This window comes from Diorhabda carinulata, chromosome X, assembly GCF_026250575.1.
Source record: "Diorhabda carinulata isolate Delta chromosome X, icDioCari1.1, whole genome shotgun sequence".
NCBI classification, from domain to species: Eukaryota; Metazoa; Arthropoda; class Insecta; order Coleoptera; family Chrysomelidae; genus Diorhabda; species Diorhabda carinulata.
Genome location: NC_079472.1, coordinates 28,829,689 through 28,848,122, shown reverse-complemented (window position 1 = coordinate 28,848,122; position 18,434 = coordinate 28,829,689). Strand labels below are relative to the sequence as shown.

The 18,434-nt window shown below is 30.7% G+C and overlaps 4 protein-coding genes across 6 annotated transcripts; 2 read left to right on the top strand and 2 right to left on the bottom strand.

Annotated features, from left to right (window-relative positions):
- The first annotated feature begins 1,188 nt into the window (after positions 1-1,188).
- On the top strand, positions 1,189-3,058 carry LOC130901065 (histidine protein methyltransferase 1 homolog). The gene is made up of 5 exons (XM_057812147.1): positions 1,189-1,469; positions 1,581-1,832; positions 1,888-2,048; positions 2,098-2,330; positions 2,603-3,058. The coding sequence occupies exons 1-5, from the start codon at positions 1,427-1,429 to the stop codon at positions 2,754-2,756; spliced, it is 843 nt and encodes a 280-aa protein (XP_057668130.1). The 5' UTR covers positions 1,189-1,426; the 3' UTR covers positions 2,757-3,058.
- Positions 2,736-6,067, bottom strand: LOC130901066 (pyridoxine-5'-phosphate oxidase-like). 2 transcript variants are annotated; one of them, XM_057812148.1, is made up of 7 exons: positions 5,986-6,067; positions 5,756-5,828; positions 5,397-5,583; positions 5,133-5,232; positions 4,712-4,765; positions 3,053-3,252; positions 2,736-2,997 (listed from the first exon to the last, which is right to left on the bottom strand). In XM_057812148.1, exons 1-7 carry the CDS (start codon positions 5,992-5,994, stop codon positions 2,835-2,837), a joined length of 786 nt encoding a protein of 261 aa, XP_057668131.1. In that variant the 5' UTR covers positions 5,995-6,067; the 3' UTR covers positions 2,736-2,834. The 2 variants fall into 2 exon arrangements, with proteins under 2 accessions (XP_057668131.1, XP_057668132.1); XM_057812149.1 differs by having other exon boundaries at positions 5,427-5,583; positions 5,986-6,057.
- A 468-nt stretch (positions 6,068-6,535) lies between these two features.
- Positions 6,536-10,218, top strand: LOC130901067 (proteasome activator complex subunit 3). Of its 2 annotated transcripts, none has more exons than XM_057812151.1 (4): positions 6,536-7,077; positions 7,327-7,677; positions 7,751-7,904; positions 9,811-10,218. In XM_057812151.1, the coding sequence occupies exons 1-4, from the start codon at positions 7,060-7,062 to the stop codon at positions 10,017-10,019; spliced, it is 732 nt and encodes a 243-aa protein (XP_057668134.1). In that variant the 5' UTR covers positions 6,536-7,059; the 3' UTR covers positions 10,020-10,218. The 2 variants fall into 2 exon arrangements, with proteins under 2 accessions (XP_057668134.1, XP_057668133.1); XM_057812150.1 differs by lacking the exon at positions 6,536-7,077 and adding an exon at positions 7,126-7,274.
- A 3,755-nt stretch (positions 10,219-13,973) lies between these two features.
- On the bottom strand, positions 13,974-16,999 carry LOC130901064 (DNA ligase 1-like). The gene is made up of 3 exons (XM_057812146.1): positions 16,163-16,999; positions 14,261-14,392; positions 13,974-14,112 (listed from the first exon to the last, which is right to left on the bottom strand). Exons 1-3 carry the CDS (start codon positions 16,911-16,913, stop codon positions 14,024-14,026), a joined length of 972 nt encoding a protein of 323 aa, XP_057668129.1. The 5' UTR covers positions 16,914-16,999; the 3' UTR covers positions 13,974-14,023.
- Positions 17,000-18,434: the final 1,435 nt, after the last annotated feature.

Below are 18,434 nucleotides of genomic sequence, written 5' to 3'. Positions count from 1 at the left end.
TTAGGATTATAGCTGAGACGTTGAAGATATAGATCATCTTTTCTCTTCGTTTTTCTTTATTTTGACATAGTTCTTACTTTTTTACATTTTATCTTTTTGCTTATAATTTTCATTGACCTTATATTATCTACTATCTCATTCCTCCAGGTCCTTCTCGACCGATCCTTTTTCTCGGAATGGTATCCATTGTATTTATTTTTTCAACTGCAGTTTGTCGATCTTCTTTTTACATGTCCAGCTCACTTGAGTCTTCGTGCTTTATGAATATCATGGCTTCCGGTCCCAATTGTTTTATTTCTTTAGAATTCCTTACCCTTTCCTTTCTGGTATTATATCTTATCAAAGTATTTTATATTTTTGTTTTGACTCTTGAATAATTGAATAATTATACTTTTCAAAAGTTGTTATATTTATTATTAAGTAACTTATTGTTAATTCGGTTTTTCTCAATATTTCACACAATTCGTTTTTCTCTCTATTGAATTGGCATAAGAGAATAGATTCCATCTTGTTCAAATATACAAACCTTACAAGGCTTTTGAAAATTTATCTACGTTAAATTATTTTCCTTGGGAAACTTGAATGTTATAAATCACTACAACCTTCAAAAATGTTTATTATCTTTAATTTGGTTGTAATTCACGAATCACACATAAGAAAATGATGTAAGTATTTGTTAAACATAGAGAAGAGTGTTATTTTATTATCCGATTGTATAATATAGCAACACTTGGTTATTTCTAAGGAAAATATATATTCTACATTATTGTGTTTATAAAATTATCAAATTGACTAACTACACAAAAGAACCTTGACGAAAAAGCAATGTATCGCATCAATTACATAAGTATTGTTTACTGTAGACTTAATTTTTTTAAATTCAAAAAGTATAAATTTTACTAATTTACCTAGAAGGAATTTGATTATACGAGGTATCAAATGCTAGGGTTTATATTATTAAAATCAAAATGCTTTCAGGGTATTTTCATATATTAGATCACCCTGTATTTTTATCGAATTTTGCTCGTTGTTATTAATTTTTTACGATATATACAAATTGTAAATAATTTTCTACACTTTTATTTTGTCTGCCATTACATTTATGTTTTTATTCTACCGCACAATGTAATATTAGCAATTTGTTCAATGGGATTTTGAACTATTAAGAAATTTTCTTTGCTGTGGTGACTACTGACCACTTGCATACAGTGTCAAAATGTAGAAGTCGAACTAAAATATAAATTATACCTTTACATTTATGGCGTAATTAGCATAATTTTTTTCTTATTTTCACGTTCAGAATCAGTTTCAGGCAATAATTGATTAACATCTCAATATAATACATATTTAATATGTAACTGTCAAATTTTGTGGCTAACTTCACTATTGTTGAAAAAAATAAGCATGGTATTTGAACACCTATAAAATGTTCAAATTTAATTTTAATAAAGATGAGAATAATTTTGAAGGTAATAATTAGCCCTATTGTTAAGTTAGTAACAGTAAACTACATTTTATCAAAACCGATATTCTATTTAATTATCCTAGACGTTTTTTTGACAAAACTATACAAATTTTAGATGTAAACATTGAAGCCTTAGAAACAATATATGCTCAAAGTAAAGAAGTACTTCTTGAAGAGTCTGTTAATTTTGAGAAATTTAAACTCGATAAAATCGAGACGAAAGTATTGAAGTTGACAAATTTATCAATTAAGTATATTTGTTCAGAGACTTTGGTAAGCGCTCTAAAAGAGATACCAAATGTAACAGAAGATTGCATACTTAAAGCAGAACATAAGCACTCTGACCTTATACCAGCGATATATGAAGGTAGGTGTAGAGGAATTTATTCAATTTTATTTAAAAAAAACTGAACAATTTCTAGGTGGTTTGAAAATATGGGAATGTACATATGACTTATTAGACTATTTCATACACAATAGGACTAATTTTAAAGAAAAATTAGTGTTGGATTTAGGATGTGGCTCTGGGATTCTAGGAATTTTTACTCTATTAAATGGATCAAAATCATGGTTTCAAGATTATGTAAGCTCATTAGAAAAACATATTTTTGTACTTGAATTTTAATTTGTAGAATATAGAAGTATTACAAAATATCACAGTACCAAATGTCTTACTAAATTGTGAGGAAACTGAGGACAGCAAATTTTTTTCTGGAGATTGGGATTCATTTGTAACATTAGTTGAAGAAAGATATCCCAATGAAAAGTTTGATTATATTCTAACTTCTGAAACCATATATAATAAGAATTATTATGCCAAACTTCATTTAGTTTTTGAAAAATTGTTGAAGAAAGATGGTGTGGTGTATCCTTTTTGAAACCAAGTGTATAATTTAAATGTAGGTTTGTTTGGGGTCTCTCAAGAAGTGTAACTGTCATAACTACTTTGAAAGACCACAACAATTAGATTAATAGGATAGATCCCTCAGTAATTAATAGATGATTAAACATTTTTCCATATGTTATACTTTATTTTATGTAAAACCATGTTTGTAGGATAGATCTAGACCTGTATAAGTTCAAAGTTTACCTCGTAAGTGCTTGAAAAAGTTTTTTCTTTAACATGGAATTTCTAAGATTTTTAGCTGCAAAATCATATTATTTTGGAGTAGGAGGTGGGATACATCTTTTTCAAGATTTTCTTGATGAACAAAAAATACTTAAATATAGACAGTGTTGGCAATGTAATGAGGGAGTGAAACGAGAAATATTGAGATTAGAATTTTTATAAAATAAAAATTTAAATATTTTTTTATTTTTTAAACTTCTGTAAAACAACTTTTTATAAAAAGGATTTATTTAAACAGTATTAAGGATTTAATCTCTCATATATCCACCCATCTGCTGCTTGATGGGATAGTTTTCCATCTGGTTCATTTTCGTTGGGTTTTCTAAAAATAATTCTATCGTGAATTCGATCAGTTTGTCCTTGCCAAAATTCAAATGATGTTGGTTTGACAATATAACCACCCCTAAAACAACATTGAATAATTAAAATTATAAGTAATAAAAAAATAGAAATCTTACCATTGTGGTGGTCTTGGCACTTGCCCTTCTTGATATTTAGTTTCCAGCTCTTTGGCCTGTTTTTCTAGAATCTCTCGACTTTCTACAGGTTTACTTTGATCACTACAAAGAGCTCCTATTTGGCTTCGATATGGGCGCTTACTGAAATATTCGTCAGCATAGGAAAATGGCAATTTTTCAACACATCCTTCAATTCGTACCTACAAACAACATGGATTTAGATAGTATGTTTAAAAACAACTTGACCCTGGTAGAGTAAGATATCTAATTTTAAAATTAAGCAGTGAGAAAAGATAATTGAAAAAAATTCATAAGAGAAAATCAAATTTATAAGATTTCGTAAATGTCGCATTGCATCATAAAGATAACTGAACTGAGATTGTTTGAAAAAATTGTTTTTGTAGCACAACGCCACACTTCTTGCACAAGAGCATTCAGAAAATTTGAAGTGTATTCTCTTTTCTGTCCAAACAGACCAGTGTCCTTTTAGTTTCAATTATTGTAAAAAGGGGAGCAATATTAGAGGAGATGACCGGCTAGCTTGGTACTCAAGTTAATGGGGTCCTCCTTTTTTGTAAATACATAATTAACAGCAAAAAATCGATATGGAAATAGAAATTTTTCAGCTGATCAAAAATTATTTTTAGTTTTTTTAGGAATAGTTGATCGGGGATAACATTAAAAGGACTGTTAAGTTTATGTCCTTGGATTTTTTATTTGCATCTGCTACGGATCATAAGAAGAAGAAGGTATTTTTGGGATTTATCATTTGATATTTGCTGGTAGCTCGAAAAAGCTCATAGATAACCCGATCCAAAAAGTATAGGGCTCTTGGTGTTGTGTTATTTGAAAACTTACCTATTTTGGAATAGCCAGCAGAGGGTATGTAGACCCGTACCCCCCACATTTCTCGGGCTCAACCAATGATATTTTCGTAAACGGCAACAACAACAGTAATCATTTGAATATTGAAAAAACATGGCCATATGAAGAAAAAAAGCACGGCAGGAGGTAGCCCTCTAAGTTGATAATCATGCCCAATGCTTTCAAAATAACCCTAATGCCTTCTCCCCATATGCCATCAGGTTCATATTTTCTTGAATAGCAATTGAAGCTGCAATTATCTATGATTTCAGTTTTAATATTACAAAAGGAAGCAATATTCCAGCAAGCAAGGTATTTCTTGGGATAAATGCATGATAACATTTGGTGAAGTACCAAGAATTGGTTCGTAGGGCAGAACCACATTTTCTGAGCTAGTTTCAAGTTCAATTTTATATGCAAATCTAGATACTCTACTGAGAATGTGAATCGTTTAGACTGCATGGTCAACAAGTGTTGTCCACATTATTATATTATTTGTTTTAAACTAAGTTAATACATCAGTTTCTTACAGTTATGTTACAGAGGCACAAAATTCAGTCGAAATAATATTCTAATTTTAAATGGCAAATAATCAGTTTATGACAAAGGTTAAGAAGAGTTATGATGATTTTAACTCATTTTTTTCTTACTATGAATACTAACAAGTGGAAATGTTTAAAAAAATTTGCTTCCAGACTCTAAGTTTGTTATAAATAATAGGAAATAAAATAATTATAATTTTCATCTGTCTTGAACCAACTTGTTTATAAAGCAAAAACAATTCAATATACTCACAGATCTATTATATTGATCCCAATAAAATGTAAGAGCTGCATAAGGGTTTTCTTCCTAAAAATAAGACCAAAATAAAACATGCAGCATACATTAAAAACAATTTTGAATCATGAATTTGTTTTATCCCACTATTTGATTACCATACATCTCTCCAAATCCTTACAAACTTACAATCTTTAATATTTTTATGGTAGACTATTCGTTTGGTTCAACACTCTAATTAGCATTTTTTTATTGGTTGAGACTGTTTTATGGTAATTTTCCTTTCATGTTCTACCATAACCAATCAGTAATCCTTCCAAACACATTATATTTGATTAGCTCCACCAGTTCATTGATTTTCAGTCAAATTATTACTTAATTGGTAATAAGCAATTGAAAACATTTATTAAATTACAATAGAATTGGTATTTGAACTTACTAATTCTTTTCCCTTTCTACTTGTATAATGTGTGAAAAAAATAAAGCCATCTTTACTATATCCTTTTAACAAACAATATCTGGCTGACGGTATACCATTTCTACAACAGAACAAAGGATAGTCACAATTCATAAAAATTGATTAATATATACAACAATAAATAAATAATAAAAAACAATAGTTCTTAATGTTACAAAGTAACTTATTGCTATTAATTTTTTCTTTCTATTTCCAAAGTCATTATTAATCATTAGATGAGAGTACCCTGTATAATAGTGATTTGTGTATGCATACTTATTGGCTGTTGAAACGCACATTGCGTTTGCTTCCACTGTATTTGGGTTTTCTTTAACTAATTTGAACCATTCCTCAAATAAAGCAATAGGATCTTTTAGTTTGATATCTTTTTCCAAAAATAATGTTTGTTTGTTTCCATATGGTTTTCTCATACCTATATTTAAAAATTTATATTTGGAATATCAATTAATAATATGTGAACAATCAATATTAAAAACAAAACTATATACAATATAATCAAATTCATAATTTTTAGTTATTAGTAAATGATAACATCACAAAAACATGTATAGGATTATTCCAAAAAATATATAATTTAAACTTACCACTAATATCCATCTTGATATATGTTGTCATAAAATGTTTTAAATTGAATAAGTTTCCTATTAGCTTTAAGTCCTATAATGAAATAAAAGTAAACTGCTTTTAATGAACGTTTTATAAAACTCGAAAAGTTAAGAGCTCATGATTACAGCAATTTCCTAATAATTGATAACAACCGTATATATAATCTTTGATAACAACTGTATAATCTTAGTGAATAATAACTTCATACCGGGTGCATTTCACTAAGCGTCCACGGCGCCTGAAATACTCTTTTTGGCGTTCCACATACAGACTACGATCATTGTGGTCTCGGTGAGAACGTCACTCATTACGTCATGACTAACGCTCACGACGACCCTTGTCAACGGTGGGTTAAAGTGAGCGTTGAAAGAATTAGCGAAATTTTTAAAACTCAAGCAACGCAGATTGCAACCATAAGAAACTATCTAATTTAATGTGGTTTGGGATATTATTAGTACTTTTGAAGTATTCTTGTGACGCACCACCAAATATTTTACTATTGTCGCAGAAATATTTTGATTTTACTTTATGTAAATCAGTTAAGCATTCCACTAAAAACTTCAATAACTTACAAATTACAACACAACCTCTTAAAGCTTTCGGAAAAGATCGTGATTGTGAACGTGATTATACATTTATGAAATAATTATAGTAGCCAGTAAAACGACGTCATGAATCTGACGCTATATTGTACTGAGTAGAAAAGTGTAAATTATTGACTATTTTACCAAGAATGAATTGCGAATTGTATATATGGTATAAATTATATAAATATATATACAGGTCAAAGTATTGTCCAGTATATTTCGAATCAATAGTATATAACATCTATTCATGACGTAATTACCATTGGCAACAAATGTTCCACAATTGTTTTAATTTTTAAAATTGAACAGAAAGAATTTAAATTCGTAGAATATTTTGAAGTTGATAGCTTTCATCAATTCTGTTTTTGTTTTGTAAACCTTAATCTTTGGTTGTTTAATCTGTTTTTTTTTACCTTGTTACAATTTGATCGTACATTAAAAAAGTTGCTGAATATACTAGAATTATATTATTTTATAACCAGTTATTCCTATTGGGGCACATTTTATTTTCAATTATTTAACGTTGATCCAAATATGTCACCTCGCTGCCGGTTTATTCACATCCGTAGCTAACTTCTCTTCATTTAACACGTTAAAGTAAATCTGTCTATTTTATAGGTTAAGTTTGTGTAAATTTGTCATCAATTAGATATTTTAGAGAGTTTAGAAGTGTTACTGTACGTTTGCTTATTATTATGGCCGATTCTACTAAGGTAATTAACACTTATAATAATTGAGTATTGTTACGTAGTTTTTGACGTTGAAATATGCCGAAATTTTACATCCGCAATGACACTATAATGTCGGATATGTCCATTTTCAAATGCTTACTTAACGATGTCTTCTTAAAAATTTTTACATAATGGCTTCTAACCCATCCTCATTTATCTCCACTCCACATTTTAGAGAAGTTTGGTTAATTTGCTTAGATTATTCTATTTTTTTAATCGTGAATTTTTTAGGTACAAGAATACAAAGAGGATGTGAAGAAACAAGCAGAAACATTGGTACTTAAGGGATTTCCGGAAACTATAGTGAAACTGAATGCAATTCTTGAAACTTCTCAGTTTAAAAATAGAAGCTTTGTTGATGTACATCAAGATTTAAATATACCAATTCCAGATCCCATCATTTTAAACAGTCATACTGAATTGCCTGTTGCTAAAAAAGCTAAACTTGACCCCAGTATAAATCAAGATGGTACTAAAGTGATGATTCTGCCTACTGGATCAGTTCCAACAAATAAAAATTTAGTTGAAATGATAGAGAGTGTTAAACCTCATATAAGAAGACTTGTTGAAGATTCAAACTTGGTGTGTATAAAATATCTTATTAAGTAGATTAAACTCTTAATTTCAAATATTTGTTTTTACTTTTCATTTTTAGATAAAAATGTGGATTTCCTTTATGATTCCAAAAATTGAGGATGGTAATAATTTTGGTGTTTCTATTCAAGAAGATACTTTGGCCGAAGTACAATCTGTGGAATCTGAGGCTGCTGCTTTTTTTGATCAAATTTCACGGTATTATATTTCAAGAGGTAAGCAGTTAATATTATAATATATATATATATATATATATATATATATATATATATATATATATATATATATATATATATATATATATATATATATATATATATATTTTGAGTTCTTTCTTGGGTTTGTCGATTGAACCTAACCTAACCTATGTTATGTATGAAGTTACTATGTATGAAGTATGCTATGTATGAAGTTACATGTATTGGACAAACAAGCTAATACCTGGAAAATAGAATAAAAAGTCACAAATATGACAAAAAATGCGACAGCTCTAACAAAACATGAAAAAGAAAAAACAGTTTAATTATAAAAATACAAAAATTATTAAAACATAAGACAATTTAAAAAAAAAGAAAATTTTATGAAATGATTTCAATCCAAAAATTTTCTTCTTGCATAAATGATGAAAAAGATATAAAAAAGCTGAATACCATTTATGTTCTATTGATTTTAAATTCAACTTGTTTTTAGTCTTAGTGTCAGACCATACCACTTGGCATCACAATGCCACACATTCATTCCTTCAATATAAATGTTCACTGTATTTTAATAGTGCTGTCCTTATTGTGATGATTTAAGTAAGAAATATCAACACAAAGTTTTTAATTCAAAAAAAAGTTTTTACATTTGAAAGTGCAATATACATTGATGATTTACACTTTGAGTAAGTTAGATGTAATTTTTATTCTTTATTTTGTATGTTTCACAATAAAATTTTATTAGTTTTAAAAAAGGTCTGAAGAAAAGACCAAAATGTCATTAAAATGTCTAAATAATCATTTTAATATTATTTCAATTGATTTGAACCCAAGAAAGAACTAAATAAAAATATAATAAGTCAAAGAAATTGAAAACCAAATAATATATTGGCCCCCCCAGTCCCCTGGGGGACATTGCCTTGGTAACTCCTTTTATCCAGGTCAATTTCAGTCTTCCATGTTTACGACATTCCAGTGGGTTCCAATTTATCATTTCTTTTGGTATTATATACTCACTCATCTTCTACACATGACCATAACAGCTAGGTTGCTTTTCCTTTATATTGCTCAGTATGGTTTTTTTAACATTTATCATTTCTTATATAGTGATATTTTGAATATGTTGGAGCTTTGAAATTCTTGCTGCTCGCTGCCAAAAATCTATATCTAGGGATAATAAATCTTTGTTTCATTCTTGCCATCACCTGCCATGTTTCACATCTCTATATAAAACAATGCTCTTGAAAATTGTATTAAATATTTAATTTTCTTTTCTTTAGAGATTTTGCCAGTCCATAGTATGGAGTTCAGTGCATCAATTATTTTTTTCCTTTCATTATTCATTCTTCTATTTCTGGCTTCGTTCTGCCACTGCTTGTGATTCTTGTTCCAGTACACATGTATTTTTCAGTGGTCGGTATTTTTCTTCAATTTATAAATCTTCTGTTTCTGATCTGACACAGATATACATAGTTGTTTTGCATATTAACCTTTAAGCCCCATTTTTCATATTCTGATATTAGTCAATGAGTTATGGAGTCTAAATCATCTTTGTTTTGGTAATCTGCGTTGAAGCTAGAGGAGAACTGGTTGTTTATGTTGAGTTTTGAGGAGAAATTATCATAGAATTTCTGTACTGCTCCAATCATAGTTACTTTTAGAGAATTCTCTTCAAGTGCTTGCTATAGTTTACTTAGTAAACTCTGGTAAGTTAAGCAATTCAAAATTTATTTTATCATTGAAGTTTTATGAAAACAAGTTATATTCAAAACTTGTTTGAATAATTATAAATGAAGCAATTATCATTAAATTATCTTAAATTATCATTGGTTGATTAGAAAAATAATTGTGATTTGCTATTTTCAAATTTAGTTTGAATTTATAAACCTAAATGATAAAGTACTATCAATAATTTTATTTTCAGGCAAATTAATTTCTAAAGTAGCTAAATATCCTCACATAGAGGACTACAGACGATCAGTTCAAGAACTTGATGAAAAAGAGTACCTAAGTCTGTGGCTAGTTATGTCAGAAATAAGAAATCGTTACTGCGCCCTTCATGACATCGTTCTCAAAAATCTGGATAAAATTAAAAAACCCAGACCATCAAATGCAACAGAATCTTTGTATTAGAAATAAATAAACAAATATATACTTGGTTCATTGTAAGGAATTAATTACAAGTATCTGATTTGTTTGGAATTTTTATAAAAGTAACAAAAACAAACATATTTTTCTTAAAGGTGGAATTCAATATTCTGAAGCATACCATTTTTTTCTTATAGGGTAGATGTTCATTACACTTTTTTAACAATAAAAATGAAAGGATCTATATTGGTTTCATTAATTTTTACTTAATATTTCTTCAGTTTACCAAAGGTTTTTTTTTAATTACCCTTTGCACTCCAACCCAATAAACAATAGTTAGAATCAGTACCTCCAGAACTATATTAATAAAAAGTGCATGTATTAATGTTCAAGAAAAATGCGTTCGCTTCATTTAAACAAACAAATTTATTGTTACATATATTGTAATAAAGTATATTATGGCTTATATATGAGGCCGAAAGAACAAACTTAGGCTTAAAATTTCTTAAAGTATGGTATTTTTCAAAGCAATTGCTTATATACATTCGAGGTTTATCAGGACAAGTGTAGCAAAATTCCAGTTTCTCGTTCCAGCCCTAGTTCTTGCCTGTTATAACAAACTCCTATATTCCTTTTTTGCCCTTAGGTAAGACGTGAAGTATTTTGTGAAGCCTAGTTTCTTGATTTGAGGAGGATGGTCTTTATCGATCTTCTCGGAATTCCCCCACGAGTTGATCGCGCTTGACAAACTTGGCTTTTGCATTTTTGTTCCTTTTTATGCATTTATATAAAATATATGAATTTATTAAGGCAATAGCCATGCTCCAAATAAACATTTTCCTCCACCATTTTAGGGAGTTTCTAAGAAAACAATAGGTTAATGCATACTGATCTGTGCGTTCGACACCATCCATTAACCCCGTGTAGTTAACAACTACTTTAGGTTTTTCAACTTGAAAAATCTTTTTTTTATGAGTCCAGTACTATCACTGGTGCTCAACAACGACACGATTCTTTATTCCATCCAGGAAAACATAATTGTTCTTCCTTTTTTGTAGACAATCGATTTATTAACACCAAAGTTTTTTTATTAGGTCAGGTATGCCCTTGCAGTTAATTTTTATAGTACCTGTTATGTGGCATTTCATTATTAGCAAATCCTCCGCCAGCACAATGTTAGTATAGTTCCTGTCTGTATACATGTGATATCCTTCAGCACCTGGTGTATTGTTCAATAGATTATTTCACAGATGCTGAGGAACTCTGGTACTGTCGGGCAATTCTGGTTTTATTAGTTCATTTGTTATAATACTGCCATAACATAGAAGAATGTTATAAACATCTGTTAAAACGTATTCGTATTCTCCATTTAGTTGGCTTATTGGTATTGTTTGTTATGAAACTAATTTTGCCTTTGAATTTGACAATATGTTTTGACCTGGTATGAAATATTTTGGAAATTTTGCATTTAGATATTTCAAAAAATCACTGATTCGTTAAATCCTGGTTTTTATATCTCTCCCTTGCTGATCTACGGTTTTCAAATGCAACATCCAGAACAATTGACGGAATATGTTTCTAATGAATACATTTGAAAAGGGAGGTATTTTTATATTGTCACTTGTTGACCAGTAATCTTGAAAATTTGGAAAACGATGGTACCCATATTCAACATTACTCCGAAAAGGCCCAAAACTCTACCGTGTTACTGTCGCGCCTTGTTTGCCCTATTGAATTTTGATTCCGAGTTTTTGTTCGTAATTTGCTGGAGGCGTACATATTGTCTCTGATACAATTTTGTCCACCAACAAAATAAATTCCATTTAAAAAAAAAAAGACATTAAGTCACGTGATTGCGAACACCAATCAGAAAGTGTTACGTCACGTCACGCTAAACATCATTGTTGACGTTTTCATACCACAGAGCAGGTTACTCCGTATGGTTTTTCGTTTTAGCATTTAGCATTTAAAATTTTAGCATTCTTTGACAAAACACATTAATTTTACTTTTACATTACTCACGTAGATAATATCGTGTGTAGTACTTACATCAAAATGATCTTCACAAAAATACATTCTTCTATTTATTGACAATGATACACAATGAGCGTCATTCTCACTAGCAAGTATTAACCACTTTTCCCGTATGGGTTGATGGTTTGGAACATATATAAATAATTTCTCTGGCATTTTTATGGATGTGCTTCTACCATGAGGCACTATACAGTACTTGTAAAAAGAAGGATTCATTTTTAGAAAACAATTGATACCCACTTGACACAGATACAAACAGTTTTGTTTTGCATGTCGTGACGTCCATGATGTAAGGCTACAAGGTGTGCTATAGTGCAGAATTCGCTCCCAAAGAGATGCGCAGAACGAGTCGAAAGTGAGCCCTCGGGAAGAACACACCTTGTAGACATCGTGGTGACGTCATTCAAGACGCCATGACACTGTTTAGCGTTTTCGATGGAAATCTAAATTGTTATTTTTAAATACACAATACGTAATGTAAATATCACTTTTTCTTTAAAATATAGTTTTTTGGGATAAACTAAATATTAAAGAACATAATTAACCAAGTTTTTTAGTCAACTTACTCATTCTCGACATAAGATTATTTCCTTGGCTCAATCGAAATGTGAAATGTTTCATAAAATAACTACAAAATTATTTATTTATGGTGAAATTCGTCGATAATCAGTACACCACTGGCATAAGAATGTTTGCAGCATTGCCGAAAAGCAATGATAACCCCTCTCCTTTTGCACAATGTTGGATCGCCTTTAGATACATTTTATCAGTGTATTTTGTGGTATTTTGTCTCTTGTGTTATTAAGTCTGTGCTAATGTCTTAAAAGGAAGTCTTCCTTCTGTCAACCACTTTAAGATTGTTGCTGCTTTATCTTATTTTTGTGTTATGTTGTTTCAGAATAACATTTGATCTTTTTCCATTTTTTTCAAATTAGTTTATTTTTGTAGTTTTTTATTTAATTTTCATGAGCCAAGCAGTTATGGCACAAAACCTAATAATTTTTATTTTAATCAAACTATTTGTAAGAGGTTTTTCATTTTTGTATTTTTGTGAACTCTACGTACATTTTCCCAATCTTGAATTGGATATTAAATAATTTTGATAATAATAACAAACAAAATAAATGTGCGTTTACATTGGCGACGCTCAAGCGGTGAGCGTCGAGCGATGCCGCTTTCGCGATGTCATCGAACCAACAGGATGTAATGAATTTGGTATCCAAACGATTATTACTTATAGAAAGTATACGACTAGGGCTAATTTTAAAGAAAATCAAAAAAATATAAGGCGTTCATGAACTTAATAGAAATTGACTTGCTTATGGCGAATTCCATCACCTTTATAATGAACTTTGCAGTGATCCAATAAGATTTTTTCAGTTTTTAAGAATGTCAGTGGAAACGATTGATTACATTCTGGGAAAAATCAAGCATCGACTTCAAAAGAAAACAACTAATTTTAAAAAGCCTATTTCTCCGCCAGAAATTACGTATTTTACACGTAAGAGGTAAGAGTTATGCATTTTTATTTACATGTTTATGATACGTTTATAGTAAATACAATAAAACCACAAAGGCGATGCCGCTCAAAAAAACGAACATGATCGAACATCGCGCGCCGTTGAACGGTGGTCTTTCCTATGTGAACACATTCATTTAAATTCTATAGCCAGAAAGATTTTTTAACACCGCAGGAGCGGCATCGCTCGACGCTCACCGCTTGAGCGTTACCAATGTGAACGCACACTTAAAGTACTCAAAGGGTGAAGTAAGAGTCAAGTGGGACAATTCGATCTATCAGGTAGGTTTTATTAATATAATTGAGTTAACTTTGCAGAAATTTTCAGATGTATGTGGACAAAATCACTTATTAAAAGTTTGATGATACTGTAAGTACATTAAATTATTATTATGTTTTTGTAGCTTTTCAAGGACATACCAATTACAGTTTTATAAACACATCAATTAAAATTCGATTTTTTGATTATTTATTGCCTAAAAAATTAAAAAAAAACTTATTTTGAGGTTATCGGTGTTTCTCCATCTATATTCGCCACCCAGGGATCGGGATTAATAAAGGTAACCGAAGGGGATGTACAGAGTGCTGAAAATAAAAGTGATTTAAAAAAATTAAATTGGTCAAAATATTTTTTATGATTTATCAATAACAATTGTTTTTTTATCTCTGATGAGAATTATGGCATTTTGTATTTTGTCTTTTGAGGTTTGGAATTTTATCATAATATACTCACTGTTATTTAACGGCTTTGGACGATATTTTGAAATTTTGAGCCATTCATGAAATGCCTTTTCGTTTTTCTCCATTCGCTTTTGTTTTTCTTGGTATATTTTAAGTTCAGTCATTTTCTGAAACATTTTTTTCTCTGAAAGAGATAACGAAAACGTTCACTAAATATATAACAGAATATTTTTTCCTTTTTTAACACAATCTTAAAATTTTCAGTTAGTGTTTATTGATTTCAGATATTCGTGTTGAAAGTATATTTGATCTCAAATTTACAATTTTCGCACAGTTAGATTAGTTGATGAAGAAGATAATCATCGGACCCAGCCACTTTTGCTTTTGTATTAATTTTTCTTTATCCTATGAAAGAGGATCTGGAGTCATTAAAACAGATTTATATCCTTCATTTTCTTCACTCCCGAGTTTCCTCCTCTGTCTACTATTCAATTTTATATTTTTTTTTTAAATTTTACACTCGGTACAATATCTTAGAGTTTTATTATTACATATCTCCTTCAGTCATTAGTCGAGGTTCATTATTTTTTCCTACTGGCCTCACTTTGAAGCATATTGCATCTTTTTACCAAGACATCCTCTACTGTTATTAATAAAGTGAAACTCATTACTTGTTAATAGTTAATACATCAGTACCTACAACTATTTCTTAGCACCAATTATCGTCGTGAAAAATTATAATTATATAGCCTACGTTAATCTCTCTTCGACATCACCTAGCCATTTACAGTTAGACTGTGTCCAATGACTTTTCTGTCTGTTCGTAGTTCATAGTAGGATAGCGGGCGGCCAATTACCGTTAATCATAAATGTTTACTGATAGGACCCTCATGTCCCAATTGAAATTACCAAAGGCCGGTGTCATTTGAAAATCAGATCAGGCATTTTGACTCGAAACTATAGAGGTCACTAGGTAAACTGTGAGGTTTGCCCATGTGTTTGATCCTTGCACGTGCGAATGTTGAGCACTCCCAGATGGCATAATCTGCAATTTGTTTCTTCTCCATGCACCACTGGCACTCCGGATCGTTCTGGTCGTGTCTTGTTAAAAGTCTAGTCAGCAGTCGAATTTTCCGCCTGTTTTAACTGGAACAGTTGTTTGGCGTGCCTTAGACTGTCTCATGTTAGATTTCTTTATCTATCTCCGCAGAACCTGTCTTGCAAGCAGACCGCTTAGAAACGTAATAGCACCCGAACTAGCTGTACTTTGCAGCCATGTCTCACCAGTTATTGTAGGACTTTCTTACATTCCAGCAAAAGTCTAGAGTACACTGATTTTGCTATTATGGCTTGTAATATGGCAGCTGTGCTCTGTAGGCAATCTTATTGGTTATCGTTAGTATATCCACATCTGCTCTCAATTATTACTTCAGAGTACTCAGTCAGGCTGTTGCTTTTCTCTCAAATCCACGTCTTCATTCAATTTTTCCCTGGAAAATCCATTCCAACATGTATATCTGGATACCTTAATCATAGAACGAGGGAGTTCTATGGTTGAGGAGTTCACTCTATGTAGCAGAACAAAACATTCACAAACAGCTCGTTTGTTGAATTTTCGACGAAATTTATATGGTTCAAATTTTCATCTCGTTTGTACTTTTTTAGTGTTTTCAAACAATCGAAGATTTTGCTTATGGTCACTTATTCGTAATCATTAATTTGACCTGACCACGTTATCAAAAACTGCTTGAAGCAATATTGTATGTAGGTAGATCAGAGTTGTTCGCGTAGATATGTTTGATTTTGAAAATTAAACAACTTTCGTTTCTACTCTCTCTTACATTATTTATATAATTTCCTGATTCAAATGGATCAAATCCCTCACAACCAATCAATTATTATTAAAAATAATTTTTCCTAGTGCAATTACTCAATAAAAATATAAAATATCTACCTTTTTCCTGTTGCTTCTTCTGCTTTAACCACATCTGAAATTTCTTTTCGTTTTCATCTTGTTTCTTCTGCTTTTCTTCAGCCAACCGAATTTTTTCTGCCTCTTGTAGCTCCTTCTCCTTTTTCTGTTTCTCTAACTGCAATTTCTTCGCTTCTCTCCATTTCATGTAACTCTCCTTTTTCTGAGCTAACTTTATTTGCCTTTCACGCTCCTCCTCTTGTTTCTTTTTCTCTTCTTCCAGCTTTTTCTGCTTAAGTTCTTGCTCTTTCTGTTTCAACCATTTTTTAACTTTTTCTTCCTTCTCTTTGGCATCTAAAGTGACTGTGCGTTCGGTATTAATGGATCCCAGTGATAACCTCATTTCGTCGTCTATATCTGATAGATAATTTTTCGATTTAACTGTAATTTGGCTTTCCGCACTGGATGAAGAAGAGTCAGAATCGCTATCCCAACTTTCTGATTTTTTGTCGATAATTTCTTGTGAATGACATTGACAAATACCATGGTTGCTGATACAAGTACATCTTTTCACAGATCTATCCGTTAGTATTAATGTACCGTTGCTTCTGCTGGAAATAGTGATTTCTTCGTCACTCTCAACGGAATTCACTAATAATGGACTAGTTTTTCGTAATGGAGGTATTATAGGCTTTTCTACATATATAGCAGGATTCAGAATTTTTCTGATCACTATCTTTTCCGGGCTGCGAAAGTTTTCTCTTAATATTATTTCTTTGTGTGTTTCTGGCATTAATAAGTATGTACTTTGTACAAAAAAAATCGTGATTACGTGGCTGTGAAGATGTCTTGATACTGTCAAAATCTATACTAGTGGTTATGTACTATAATCTCTCTAGATCAATCAATCAATCGATACGAATTGAAAAATTTTAAAGTAAAATTAATTTATGTTATATTGGCTGCATTGTTTTGAACTGATTAATCAAAAATTTAGGCCAGTGTCATGAATACATGTCAAATGTATAACTATATTTAACTAATAAATTGTAATCGCTTGTATACAATGATAAATATCCACTATGTATGAATACTAAAGGTATCACTTCACAAAAGAATGTAGAAATATGTCAAAAATCATGTGAAGGAATACGTACTAAATCTCAAATTACCGTACCGCTTAAGGTACATGACTGTCTTAAAGCACTGCCTTTCGATCTACGTGTCGGTATTGGAGATTTTTTATCGAACCAATTAAACCAACCGAAAATAAAGCCACAATAATATAACAGATAGGAATGTAGGTACAATAAAATTAATTTATTTTTTTGCTATATGGTGTTCTTGATTGCTAATTTCTACTGATATTAAACTGCTGCCGTTCATGTAGATCATCAAAGTTGAAATAAGAAGAGGTGTAAGACAAGGGTGTATTCTATCACCATTGCTCTTTAATTTTTACTCTGAATATATTTAAAATAAAGTTTTAGAGAACGCTGATGAAGGTTTCTTAGTGTAAAGTATAGACACCAAAACTTGTACAACAATTGAAACGTCAATCAATAATATAGTTTTCGTATGGCACGTCAGTCGCTTAATTATTTTCTTTAAAATCGTAGTAAAAATAATAATTATAACGTTACATGGTGCCAGAAGTGGGATATTCTAAAAAAATTGTAGCATACAATGCAGTAATTGGCAAGTTATTTATTTCGTGCACGTTATCCACCAAGTGAAAAGATGGTTTGCTGTTCATGAAACACCAGAAGAGCAACAAACTGACAATAGAACACAAGACATGTCTAGAGAATGCAAGATTTTTCAAAAAGAATGAAATTTAATCATGAGAAATCTAGTCCACATTACCATCAAGGCAACGGGCTCGCCGCAAAAGCTGTTTAAGTAGCCAAGAACATATTAAAATAATGTAGTATTAACATGACCGACGTTCACCTTGATATATTAAACTGGAGAAATACATTAAGAAATGATAAGTTAGGTTCACCCAACCAATGTCTATTCAGCAGAATAACCAGATTTCCATTACCTACCTACAAACATAACCAAACATAAGTACAATTTTGAAATTAATGAAAGAGTCATACACAAAGTTGCTAATCGCCAAATGGAAGGGGCAAGAATGGTAGAAAAGCTTGAAGGTCTACCAAGATCTGTGATCATTCAAACTGATCAAGCTCAAATCCTACGTAGAAACTTCATTCATCTGCACAAGGTACAAGCAGACATTACCAGCAATAGAATAGTAGTTCCTGAAACTAAATACACAGATGAACTAGCAGTACCACAGGTTCCA

Coding starts and splice junctions, on each gene's coding strand:
- LOC130901064 (XM_057812146.1), bottom strand. CDS start 16,913: ATGCCAGAAACACACAAAGAAATAATATTAAGAGAAAACTTTCGCAGC. Junction 14,393..16,162: donor GAAGAAGCAACAGGAAAAAG/GTAGATATTTTA, acceptor TATCTCTTTCAG/AGAAAAAAATGTTTCAGAAA. Junction 14,113..14,260: donor TCCAAAGCCGTTAAATAACA/GTGAGTATATTA, acceptor TTTTATTTTCAG/CACTCTGTACATCCCCTTCG.
- LOC130901067 (XM_057812150.1), top strand. CDS start 7,227: ATGGCTTCTAACCCATCCTCATTTATCTCCACTCCACATTTTAGAGAA. Junction 7,275..7,326: donor CCACTCCACATTTTAGAGAA/GTTTGGTTAATT, acceptor TGAATTTTTTAG/GTACAAGAATACAAAGAGGA. Junction 7,905..9,810: donor ACGGTATTATATTTCAAGAG/GTAAGCAGTTAA, acceptor TTTTATTTTCAG/GCAAATTAATTTCTAAAGTA.
- LOC130901065 (XM_057812147.1), top strand. CDS start 1,427: ATGTTCAAATTTAATTTTAATAAAGATGAGAATAATTTTGAAG. Junction 1,470..1,580: donor AGATGAGAATAATTTTGAAG/GTAATAATTAGC, acceptor TACAAATTTTAG/ATGTAAACATTGAAGCCTTA. Junction 1,833..1,887: donor TATACCAGCGATATATGAAG/GTAGGTGTAGAG, acceptor AACAATTTCTAG/GTGGTTTGAAAATATGGGAA.
- LOC130901066 (XM_057812148.1), bottom strand. Junction 5,584..5,755: donor TATCAAGATGGATATTAGTG/GTAAGTTTAAAT, acceptor TTTTAAATATAG/GTATGAGAAAACCATATGGA. Junction 3,253..4,711: donor GGGATCAATATAATAGATCT/GTGAGTATATTG, acceptor TGTTGTTTGTAG/GTACGAATTGAAGGATGTGT.